The sequence below is a fragment of the Cavenderia fasciculata genome (genome assembly GCF_000203815.1).
Source record: "Cavenderia fasciculata unplaced genomic scaffold Scf_Dfasci-G-o-80e12.f1-5, whole genome shotgun sequence".
Lineage (NCBI taxonomy): Eukaryota > Evosea > Eumycetozoa > Acytosteliales > Cavenderiaceae > Cavenderia > Cavenderia fasciculata.
The window spans coordinates 2,415,835-2,429,127 of record NW_004457735.1 but is presented as its reverse complement, the minus strand read 5'-3'; the positions used below and the strand labels follow the sequence as shown (position 1 = coordinate 2,429,127).

At 33.7% G+C, this 13,293-nt stretch overlaps 3 protein-coding genes across 3 annotated transcripts; 1 reads left to right on the top strand and 2 right to left on the bottom strand.

Annotated features, from left to right (window-relative positions):
* Positions 1–36: 36 nt before the first annotated feature.
* Positions 37–5,398, bottom strand: DFA_05767 (uncharacterized protein; the record flags this gene model as incomplete). Its single annotated transcript, XM_004361427.1, has 7 exons — positions 37–167; positions 309–495; positions 1,273–1,319; positions 2,993–3,034; positions 4,550–4,575; positions 4,922–4,940; positions 5,365–5,398. 7 exons carry the CDS (start codon positions 5,396–5,398, stop codon positions 37–39), a joined length of 486 nt encoding a protein of 161 aa, XP_004361484.1.
* Positions 5,399–5,497: 99 nt separating this feature from the next.
* Positions 5,498–11,249, top strand: DFA_05766 (uncharacterized protein; the record flags this gene model as incomplete). Its single annotated transcript, XM_004361426.1, has 4 exons — positions 5,498–8,053; positions 8,829–9,856; positions 9,934–10,987; positions 11,076–11,249. 4 exons carry the CDS (start codon positions 5,498–5,500, stop codon positions 11,247–11,249), a joined length of 4,812 nt encoding a protein of 1,603 aa, XP_004361483.1.
* Positions 11,250–11,425: 176 nt separating this feature from the next.
* DFA_05765 (uncharacterized protein) lies at positions 11,426–12,680 on the bottom strand (the record flags this gene model as incomplete). The annotated part of the gene is made up of 4 exons (XM_004361425.1): positions 11,426–11,527; positions 11,614–11,799; positions 12,262–12,480; positions 12,546–12,680. 4 exons carry the CDS (start codon positions 12,678–12,680, stop codon positions 11,426–11,428), a joined length of 642 nt encoding a protein of 213 aa, XP_004361482.1.
* Between the last annotated feature and the right edge of the window lie 613 nt (positions 12,681–13,293).

The window sequence follows — 13,293 nt, the reverse complement described above, 5'->3', positions numbered from 1 at the left end:
TAATTATCATTCAACCTACAAACCTATTCATATAATTTAATAATACACAGAGACAGAGAGAGAACAACAAAGCTCCATCCAGTCCTTTTTACCCATATATATATCACATCCACAAACACAATCGGCATTTAACAACTCTTTAAGAAAATACTTAACATAACAACAAACTAAAAAAGGTAAGGTTGAACCTATTTTGTCTAGTCTTGGTAGACCCTTTGTTTGTTTACTACTTTTTGTTCATACCCACAACAATTGACAGATCCGGATATAGGGGTGGGATCTGGCCAGGTATTCTTTTTTGACCTTACTTTGTTTGTTCAATACTCTGAAACGGTATGATGACGACGATGATAATGGTTGTGTTCCAGAGAGAGATTGAAGATGGTGGTGACCAATGTTGATATCCCCTGGATCATTCATCATTGGTGTTCCTCGGGATGAACAGAATAGAATTCGATTATTTGAAAAAAATATAATTTTGAAGTACTTGAAAACCTCCAAAAAAAGAAAAGAGATTATAATCACTTTTGCAAAATATATTATAATCATCGACATCGACACCTACTATCATATCATATATATATAATCAAGCAAAGATACAAATAGAAATAGAAAAACAGGCAGGTTAATAATCACCAAACAGGTTAATAATAATAATATCAACACCCAACCCAACCCAACTTTGATCAAACCACCTCCTCTACCACCCAACAACAAACACCCAAGGATTAATTGGATAGGATAGGATAGGATGGGATCATCATTGATATTCTTTAGCTGTAGTAATGAATGGCCAGATCCCTCCCTCCCTCCTCCTCTTTTTGTTGTATTTGTTTGTTTGCATGTAGCCCCCATGTGTACACACCCACGCACTCCACATCCTGTCACCCACCAACCCCACCAGATAGCTAACTGTCGACATATATTTAAATATATATGTGAAACAAACAACGCACACAATATTGTTGTTGCATCTGATTGCTACAACTTTAAAGAGGTTGATTTAAAATTAATCTATATTGGTAGTGGTGGTGGTTGGCTAGCTGGTTGGTTGGTTGATAGTAGCAGTGAGGGTCTGTCTACATACATACATATATATTAACTTGGGTGATAGTGATCATCATCATCATCGTTTGCACAAGAATCAGTATTTGATTTTGTTAACAACAACATCATCCATCAATAATTATCATCACCATTATTTTGTTTGTTTGTTCAATCTATGTTTAAACAAAAAACAGAACAGATACATAAACATATATACATATATACATAAATACAGCCAGCACAGAGATTCGATGCTGAATGCACATGTAGTACTAAGATTTAATAATAATAATAATAATAATAAGGTAATGGATATGAAGAGGGGAAAGATCACCGCTACTCTCTTGGAGAACAATCCACCCACATACCCACATATCCAACAATCACTTTTTTGATGTAATCGTCATCACATTGTGACGGTGGAATGATATATAATATAATATAATATAATATCCTTTGTTATTATATTATATCATTTCATTCCCATGGGATATATTATTATGATGATGATGCCAAATTTAGAACCAATCAACCACCACCATTACCGCCAAACCAACAACAACAACCCTCTTTAAAACAACAAAAGTAAAGAGAAAAAAGTAATATTTGTATGGGTGAACTGAAATGTGCAATCACATTGTTTGTTGGTGTGAGTTTATAATTCAATTCAATATCCACCAACCATCCAGCCATCCCGATCCAACCATCAATCCTAAACACCCACAGACACACAAACACACACACGCATAAAAACATAGATTCTATATTGTTTTGGGTGTTGTTGTGATGTTGTACTTTAATTTTGTTGATCAAAGAAATAGTAATAATAATAATAATTCTAGTTCATATGCTTTGCACTACTACCACAAAATATCCAAGTTAACTGTGTGTGCCGCGCAGTTGTGGTGGTGGTGGTGTGGAAGATCATCACCAGAATAATAATAATATATTTATATGTTTTGGTTGTTGTGAAATTCTTAAACAATCCCAGTCCTTCAATGATAAGAAAATCAAATCGTTGATGTTACTCTTTACTCTTCCCTTTTTACCCTCTGCTACTGCCACCATCAACTGCTGTATGTTGGTTGTTGTTGTCGTTGGTGCGCATATGCTCTCTATTGTTGTTGCACAAATATAATTATTACTATTTCAGCTACTGCTGCTACCGTGTACTCTCTCAAACAAACAAACCCTATTGACTGATTGATTGATGATTTACTGATAGGGGGGAGAAAAGCGGAGGAGGGAGGAGGAGGAGGAGCATCCATTTGCTTGGTTTGCTGATTCCATCCATCCATCACAATTTTAATTCCTTCTTCCACCTTTATTACAAATTATTTATTTATACAACATTGACCTTTTACTCATCAGAGGTTATTTACCAAATTCAATCTAGCTACTACTACTACTACTACCCTTCTTCCCTCCCTTCCCTCCCTTCCATCCTTTCATTCATTCATTGTTATTATTGTTTATAGATTTCTTCTTCTTAAAAAATTACATTCTAATTTATTCTAACATTCAAATTATCTTTTAAATATTATTATTATTTATCTTACCATTATTTATTATCATATTTATTTATAAAATTATAGAAAACATCTAAAATAATAATATTTAAAGAGATTGTAAGTTTGCAGATCTAACCATCATTCATTGCATTTGTAGTTTAGAAAAAAAAAAAAAAAGAAAGGAAAATCCAATGCAAAGGGGGTTTGGTTTCCACACCATCTTTCGTCTTTTTGAATGAAAAAAGGGTGGTGCAAAGGACAAGATGACTATTCATTTTTTTGAAAACGTCTGTCTCAAAAAATCCAAGCTCAAACTTTCTCAATCAAACCGTTTGACGCTACCCGACTCCCCAATTGATCAGTACTTTTTTTTTGTCCTTTACCTTTGCTTTTTTGTCATTCCTTCAACTACTAGTATCTATCTATCTACTTACACAATAGAGCAGCAGCAGAAGGAGTACATAGATATAGATATACTTTTATTTAAAACACACACATATATATATAACATAACAAACAAGAAGATTACGAAACAAGCAAAGAAGAATCTTTTGTGTAATAATAGTAATAATCATCATAGTAATAGCCAACAGATACAGAGAATCAACAACTATTACAAGTTAGTATTTATCAAAGAAGAATAGTATTGGTCATCATTCATCAATTATCATCGTCTCATTATTATAATATTTTAATAATATTAAGAATAAGAATAAGAATAGTCAAGCCTATTCTATTCATCATATAGTACAAAAAAGAAAGAGAAAGAGAAAGAAAGAGAGAGAGAGAGGACAAACAGATACGGTACTTGGTCACAAAAGGAATTGAATTGTTGTTGTTCATATAATAGCAATCTATAGATATATACACACACACATAGACACACACATATGCATACAACTATGCTCTTTAGATTTTTTTGTCTTGTACAAACTGGGGTCAGTTCAAAATGATCTTTTACCTTATTTATTTCAAAACACTGGTGTGTTTGTTTGTGTGTGTTTTAAACATCAAATTTAAATCAAACCTTCCTCCTCCTCCTCTCCTCATAGCTTGAGCACACACACACTTGGGGGTGGGAATCACCACACAGATACACTTGCAACAGTGTATTTATTTATTTATATTATTGCTTCCACCATCAAACAACACAAACAATACATGTCATCCGATCTGATGAAAGAAGAAGAAGAAGAAGAAGAAGAAGAGTGTTTGGTTGGTAACTGTTGCATATGTAATTATCCAAACACCCCTCACTCACTCTCCACACACTCTCGGTCACTCAGTCAAATGACTCTCCAAATCAAACATTTTTTAAAAATTGGCTCAAATGTTCATTGCCAAACATGTCAATACAACAAGAGAGAGAGTTAGCACAGATTAACAAGATCAATAGATTCAAAGTGGATATTGTTGTAGAATATTTATATCCAATTTTGATTCATCATGTTGTTTGTGGGATTGTTGTTGTTGTTGCTGTTGTTGGTATTGTTGCATGATAGATGGTTGAGGGGTATATAGATACCCAATTCAATTAATTGTTGCAACAATTGACTCTACCACAACGCAGCAGAGGGAGGAGGGAAAAAGTAGTTCCCAAAAAAAAACTTGGCTTGGAAATAGGTACAAAATTTCATAGTACTACTTTACTTTCTTACTGTTGTTGTTGTTGTTGTTGGTTATTGTTATTGTACACAGTAAACAGTAAAATATTATTATTTGTGTAGTAGTCAAGTCCAGTCCAGCCCAGTCCATTTCCAGTACTCTCCTGGAATATTGTTAATGTTGTTGTTGTTAACAAAAAACATTTACCAAATTAATTCTATTTGGTGGTAGTCATAATCCATCTCTTGTTCAATTGTCGATGCAGTTTGTTTGGTTGTTGATAAAGGTTATTTTTGTTTATTTATTTATATATACACTACTTGTCCTCCTTGTCGATGATGATATTTTAATTTGAATTTATTTATATGTGTGATGACATTTCATACCAAAACAAATACTAACTTTTATATTTCTTTTTAAATTAAAGAGATTGATAGATTTTAAAAAAACAGTACCGTCTGCCGCAGTTGAATTGGTTCAATACATCCGCTTTGCTAACATTCTTCAACTTGGAAAACAGTTTAACTTCATCATCACATTTAAATATCTCACCACCACCACCATATATTTAAAATAGATCACTTTATTTATTTGAAAAAACAATATATTTATATATATTTATATACCATTCCATTCCATTCAACAAAATAATAATTAATAATTCCATCATCATTACCGCACCTCCTACTCTACTGTTGTCGTTTTATTTATTTTTAACCAAAAGGTTTAGAACCTTTTTTTTTTTGTCATTTATTTACCCATCGCCACCACCACCATCTATTTATTTATTTTGAATACACATTATGATCATATATTCCAACTCTGGAATCAATCAAAACAACATACTCTTTTAATTTATTGATGTTCTAAAAGAACATTGTCGATAAAACTTTTTTTTCCAACTTTCCCCAAATAATCTCCAACACACACAAAAAAAAAAAAACAAAAGGATATTATTAATAATATTTTTATCCATATATATATATATACACCATCAATCAATATCAAAAAAAGGCATTCACATATTCATTTTTCCATCTTCTATATATAAAACAATTTTTTTATAAATGGTTAGCGAACATAATGTTTCGCTACTGAATTTGATACACCATGGATTGTTGCCCCCCAATACCCAAGTGCGATACAATTACCGTGGTGTCCAACACCTCGGGTATATCCATCCAAAAGGTGAGATCCATACAACCGATGGTACCGTCTATACGAACCCGACGCATTGGACGCGTACCATATCGGGCAACAATTGCAGTGGCTGGGGCACAGTCCGGGTGTTCAACACCAACATTCCGCTCCTCAAACTCAAGCGTGAGTATTTGATGAGTGTCAATGGTTCCATCCGTTCCTCGGCAAACTCGGCCAACAAGAAGCAACAGCAGCAGCAACAACAACAACAATACAACCAATCAAATAGCACCGATGAAGACTCTGACGATGGAGGGTACACTGAAGGTCCCGCACCAAGCCAGCAGTCCAACCACACGACACGAGAGGTTCTTTCCTCATCTACATCTGCTTCACCATCTTCATGTTTGTCAGACAACCCTACACCAAACTCTTCCAGTGTTGCCTCTGCTCATAATTATGGTACATCGACTACATCTACTACCTCTTCTTCTTCTTCGTCCTCTGCAGCAGCCGCCGCAGCCGCACTTGCCAAAAAGCAAAAGAAAAAGAGACAACAGTTGTTGGCCCAGCAACAACAACTGCAGCAACAACAACAACCAACTCAATCACCGTATGGCCAATACCAAGAGCAACAGCAATACTATGGTGGAGGTGGAAGTGGATCATCTTCAGTCCAATCGTCTTCACCACATTTTGCCAGCTACCAACAATACTATTCACAGGTTTACCCACATGCACCCCAATCACCACTTGTATATCCATCAACGCCCAATTCCTCCTTTATCAACCAAATCTCGACCAACCCCACTTTGATACCACTCCCCCTTTCACTGTCACATAATCCTTTTCCAACATCCCACTATCAACACTACGCACCTTATCCCGCCTCATTGGAGGGCACACCAATGACCTACTCTCATACTACATCATCTTCGTCGTCAAACTCGACGTCTGCGTCTGCTTCATACCAAGGAGGATCGTCGTCGTCGTCTTCGTCTACATCGTCACACCAAACCCCATCCTCACCACCACACTACTCGTCTGTAAATCCTTCGCCTACCCAACCACCAATCCCACTTTTACCATTCCAAAGCAGTGCTGCCGCACCAACTCCCAACAATAACAATAACAATAACAATAACCAAACAAGCGAATACAATTCACCTCCACCATCAACACCTCCAACAAATCAAAATAATAATAATAATAATAATAATAATTCTACCGAGGACGACCATCATCATCATAATAATCATCATCATCATCATAACAATAACCAACAGATTCAACACCAAACACAACATCAACAACCTATTCAACCGATGCCACAACCACCACAACCACCACAACCACCACAACAACAAGTTTATCAACATCATTCTTATTTCCCCAAATCAAGAAAACCAATGCCACAACACTTCCATCCATCACATTATCTCGCACATCATGCCCATCACCCAATTGATTCTGGAATACCATCGCACTTTTCACCGGCAGAGTCACACCTCTCACAACTCGACTTTAATAGCCACTTTAATTCCAACATCGACTCTAATTCTATGACCCCAATGGCTCCATTCACTCCAACCCTCCAACTCCCCTACTTTCCAAGTCCCTTGTACAGTTTACCCAACCTTACACCTCAACACATTGAAAGTATGATTGATGAGAATCAAATCCCAGTTGTTGCCAACAATCAATCATCTCTTTTACCTCCACCACCCCAACACCACGGCCATCCGACTCAACAACCACCACTAACACCACAACAACAACAACAGTCACCAATGTACAACAACAACAACAACAAATCATACCTCTACTATCCATACACTACACCATCCTCTCAACACCAACAATCCCAAGTCCTTTTGCAACACCAACAACATCTCCAACAACACCAACAACTACTCCAACAAGAACTGGCCAAGCAAAACCATGTCGTTCATTTACTAGAACAAAATCTTCAACAACAACAACATGTAGAAGATTCACCCTCTGGTGATGCTCAACCAGGTGCAAAGAGAAAGAAATCAATTGGTAAAAAGAAGGATAGCAGTGTAGTAGAGGTGACTGAAAAGAAAAAGGGTGGTAGGTCCGCAGCAGGAGGTATAGGTAGCCCAAAAAAGCGTCAAAAGAATAGTAACATTCCAGATGAAGCAGTTGACAAGATTCAAATGGTCAACGAATACTCTTCTTCTAGACACATTGATGAAGAGAGTAGTGATTCTGATAATAATAATAATAATAATAATAATCATATTCAAACTCATTCTATGGAAATGAATTATAATTATAATGGTTATCAACAAATACCACCACAACACCAATATTATCATCCACAACAACAACAACAGTCATTTTCAAAATCACCCGAAGAATTGACTTCATCATCGGATCATCAACAAAACTTTTATGGAAACCAAAATATTATTCCAACGCAGAGTCACCAAATCCCATACCAAAATGATAGTAGTAGTTCACCAATTGTTAATAGTAATCATCATCACAGCCACCATCATCAACAACACCAATTGCCACCACCACCCCCTCAACACCACCAACATCACAGCCACCATCATCACACCGAAACTATGGAATCACCCGAAGGAGGACACATAATCGTTTCTGCCAACCAACCCAGAGTTAGTATAAATGATTATGTAAAGACTAGTGCTGCCAGCAAATATCCAACCCCAAACCATGTGGATATCAACCTTCCATATTACAATGATCATGCAGTAAGAGTAAATATGAATTAAAAATAATTTATCATTACTACCATCATCATCATCAAACATCATCATCACAATCACTTTCACCATCACCCATCACACATTCATTGCATAACCAATAATACAGTAATAACAACAACAACAACAACAACAACAACGATTCAATTAATCATGATGATTAAGTGTTTATTGGAGGATTTGGGTATTATTATATTTATTTAACTTTTTTAAAACAAAAAAGGAGCGAGCTCATTTTTAAATAATGTAATTATCTACTACTATCAAAATTAGGTTAGAATATTTTAACCAACCAATTATATCACCATTATTTATTATTATTATATTACTATAGTAAACAGTTAATCATGCAAAGCGGATTAAAAGCATAACATTATCATATTATGTAATATTTTTTCAATATCAGGACAATAACAACAACAACAACAACAACATCAAACAACAAGTGGTACCTTTTTCCAACTTTTTTTCTATAGCCAGTAATCACATTATGATCCACAATTAATCATACCTCCCTCCACACACCTTTATATATACATTTTCCAAAAAACTCCTCAAACCCCAACCAATCAAAGAGAATATTAATTTATATAAATAATTTCAAATTATTATCATTATTGTTGTTGAAACGGTGATAATAATATTTTATTAAATCAATGATGTTACTTTTTTATTTTATTACAATGATGATGGTTATTAATAGAACGAACCAGTATGCTTGAGAGACCTTTTAAAATTAACTTATTGTTTTTTTTTACTACTATACTAGAGCCGTATTGATCTTTGTAAAGTTTGTTTAAGTGGCGACGTTCCATCTGTCGTTGGAAAGTCATTTGTTCCATCAACCTTGATATGTTGTGTAGATTGTGGTGAAGTGTTTCATACATTTTGTATAGGTCTGCCTGAAGAGGTTGCCAGTGTCATTGATAGATTGACATGGAAATGCGCCGATTGTAAATGTTGTTCTGTTTGCATGGCTTTGGACAATGAAGATTTATTATTGATTTGTGACCGTTGTGACCTAGGTTTCCATACTTATTGTGCTGGTCTAGATGCACTGCCAGAGGAAGACGATTGGGTTTGTCCATCTTGTTCAAAGATCCAGAGCAATGGTGATGAGCAAGATGTCAAAGTGGAAACTGTCAAGGAGAAATGGCTTCTTAGACCAACCAAGGAATCACAAAAGCCACCAGTACCTGCACGTGACCAATTGGCTGCTTGTCTTTTATGTCACACCAAAGGAAATATGGGTGTCCAAGGAAGATTGTTGCCTTTGGATCATACACTCGACAAGTTTGTCCATCTTTATTGTATATATTGGAGTAGTGGAATATTTGTATCAGAGGATTCCATTCTCATTCACTCTAACAATATCATCCAATATGCAAAGAAAATGAAGTGCAGTCTTTGCAACAAGAATGGTGCCTCAATTGGATGTATTGTTCAAACGTGCGAAAATATTTATCATTTGGAGTGTGCAATCAAAAACAAAGGTAGAATACATCCAGACGATAGAACTCTTAGATGTCATAAACATATTGTAGAATTGGAAAAACAAGAAAAACAACCCAAACAAAAAGTAAAGATTGAAAAAGTTAAAGTTGAAAAAGATGAAGAAGAAAAACAACAACAAGTGTCCCAAGAATTTACTGCAATAGTAGTACAATCAAATCAATTCAAAGATATTAAGCAATGTTTAAATCAATTTGAAAATAGGAAAATATTTTTGGAAAGTTTTATTGATAGTACTCATGGTGATAAATTTATTGATATTGATTCATCAAATGATATGTTAAGGTAAATATATAAAAAAAAAAGATAAAGAAATAGATAGATAGAGATAGATAGAGATAGTTACTAATTCATTTATTTAGATTTGGATCATTATTATTATTAAATTTAGGAGAAATTATAGATGAAAATCCATTATTTCATTCAGTGGATCATATTTATCCTTCTGGATACAAAGCAATTAGAAGATATTGGAGTGTTTTTGACGAGTACTCTAGAATTGATTACCTTGTTGAAGTGTTACAACATGGTAATGTACCAATCTTTATCATTGTACCTATTGAATGTCCAAATTCGATAGATGAAAAAGAAAGAGCCAAATACCTCTTTTATGGAACATCTTTGACTCATGTTTGGAGTCAATTTATTACTGCAGTCAATCAAGTTCGTTTGAATGCACGTAGATCAATCGTGATGCCTGTATCTACATTTTTTGGATTCAATGAAAAAAGTATAGTATCGAGTTTGGAAAGCATTCCAGAGTCTATAAAGTGTAGATGGTACACTAGAAAACATATTTTGGATACCAAAGATTTGGTAGAACAGTTGGTATTGAAGAGTAAAAGTTTACTTGATGGATGTGCAAGAACTACGGTATTCAATCGTAAAACACCAATACAAACAACCAGTGGTAATCCAGCCGACACTGAAAGAGAAAGAAAGATAATGATAGAACGAGAAAGATTAAAATCCGAGATTATATCATTCAAGACTAGAGAAAGAACCATTGCATTGTTGACAAAGAAAATACAATCTGTATACAGTATGGAAAAGATTAATCAAATTGGCATTCCAGGACTAAAAGATGTGCTGGGATTCTCAACAAATAGTGGTATCCATAACCACTTGCTGTCTGACAATGCACAGTATTTGTTATTAAAAGGTGAAGATTCTCGGGTTGTCGTCAAACCATCTTCCATCCATTCTCTGGGTGCATTTGCAAAGAAATCAATTGTAGCTGGAGAGTTTATAATAGAGTATGTCGGAGAAATCATTAGACAGAAAATAGCAGATGAAAGAGAAAGAAAGTATCAAAACGATGGTGTAGACTGTTTTATGTTTGCCATTGAAAAGGATGTTATTGTAGATGCAACATTCAAAGGAAATAGAGCTAGATTTGCAAATCATAGTTGTGAGGTATGAAAGAAAAAAAAAAAAAAAAGAAAGATGATAGTTGATTGATTGATTCTAACCAAGTTGTGTTCTCTCTTTCCAATATTTATAGCCAAATGCAAAAACCAAGATTATATCTATTGATGGAGTTAAAAAGATCATTATAGTAGCAAGTAAAGATATAGCCAAAAATGAAGAAATCACATACGACTATCAATTCCCTAGAGAAAAGATGAAGATTAAATGTTTATGTCAATCTACAAGATGTAAAGGTTACCTTAATTAAATCAACCATATATATATTATAAAAAACAACAAAATTATATGATAATAAGATATCCATATAATATAATAATAATAATTTATCGATAAACCAAACCAAACCAAACCAAAATTCCAGTATATAAACTCTGATAGTATTGTTTTCAAACCTTTTTGTTGTTTTATAATATAAATATACACTTATTGCTTTTGTTGTGTTTCGTTTAAACGTCTAACCAAATGATTGATTCTATATGTGTTACTAGCTAGTTGTTTTTGTAATTCCTTGTTTTGATCTTGAACCTAAGATTGAACAATTATAATAATAATAATAAGATAAGATATTCAAAAAGATCGATCTGTTCGTATGTGCGGGAGGTGTTATATACCTTTTTGAATTCTTCTGCAGAAACACCCAAAGAATTAGATGAGGAAGATGATGAAGATGCTTCCAAAGCAGCAATCTTCTTTGAAAGAATCTCAATCATATTCTCAGCCTTGACAGCTCTATCTTCATAACTAGCAATATCCATATCTATTATGTATACAATTATCTCTTTAACTTTTGTTTGAAACTATAAAAAGAAAGAGACATGGTCTCGCAAAGAAAGAGATCTCTTTCTTTCGCCAAACTTTTTGTAGATATATTTTTACCCTTTTATTAATATTCTTCATTTACAAATTTACAGATAAATTGGGTGTTTAGGTTTAAGATTTAATAATATTATTACTATTATTAATTGGTTTTTTGGTTTGTTCATCTTATATTGATTTAGGATAAGATGATTTGGATTTAATGATTTGTGTTAATAAATTATTATGATTCAGTTTTAATTATTGTTTGTTGATTATTGTTTTGTTAGTATTATTTACAATGATGAAGAAGTCCTCACCAATTTTTTAATAACCTCATTCACTTTTAAGTGAACTTGTAAAGACTTGATAATAATAATAATAATAATAAATAAGTTAATATATTGGAGCGTGGAGATGATCATGATATGATTCCTTTTCATTTTTTAGTTTTAAATACATACTTCATAAGATCTGAAATGATGTGAATTTCCATCTCTCATGATGATTGCCCAATCCATCCAATTTTGATCCAAAGAAAACTCTTTAATCAAAATGAAATCAATAAATGTTAATTTCCCCATCTTGTCGCCTAAATATACACCTTCTTCGTTAATTTTTAATGTTCTATCTTCAAATTTATGTTCCGTTGATGCTCCACTTGATTTATCAACTACTCTATACTATTATTAATAAAAATTAATACATATTTAATTTCATTTCTCATCATTATTTTTTTAAAACATACTTGTAATTTATAAACAAATTCCAATGGACCATTGGTAGATTCTTCTTGTTCTCCATTCTTGTTATTATTTTGATTTGATTTACTTGATGACTTATCTTTTTTAAAAGGTTTTGTAATTCTACTTATTAATTTCATTGTCATAGTGGGTTTGATTGTTGGTTGGATAGACTTTGTCTTTTGGTTTAAGTTTTGTTGTAAATGTTAATTTTGTAGCCAAAGTGAGCGAGTAAACACAAAAGAAGAAGAAGAAGAAGGTGTTCTTTACTAACTTTTGGTGGTTGGTTGGTTGGTTGGTAGTGTTGATGGAAAGAGAAGGGAGGAGGGATTTGTATACAAAAAAAGAATATAAATATATTCTTTGGTATTAAAAAGGAGGATTTATTCAATTATGAACAAGCTCTCTCTTTGTTTTTGAATTGTAGTTGATATTGTTATCATCAAAAGGGTAATATAAAATAATTGTTGTTGATAATAGTAGAAGTAGTAGTTGGTCTCTTTATCTCTTTCTCTCTCTCTCTCTATCTGTTGAATGTGCACCTTACTGTTTCTATCTTATAAAATAAACAATTGGAAACAGTAGTATTGTTGTTTATTGTTACACCGTTAACAACATAGTAGTAGCAGTAGCGGTCTGTAGACAAGGGAAGGTAAGGTAAGGTAGGTGGGAGTCGACAATTGACACACCTCACCCCCCTCCCCTCATCCGCCAACACTCACTCCTATCCAATGCTGCTTGCTACTGTTGTTT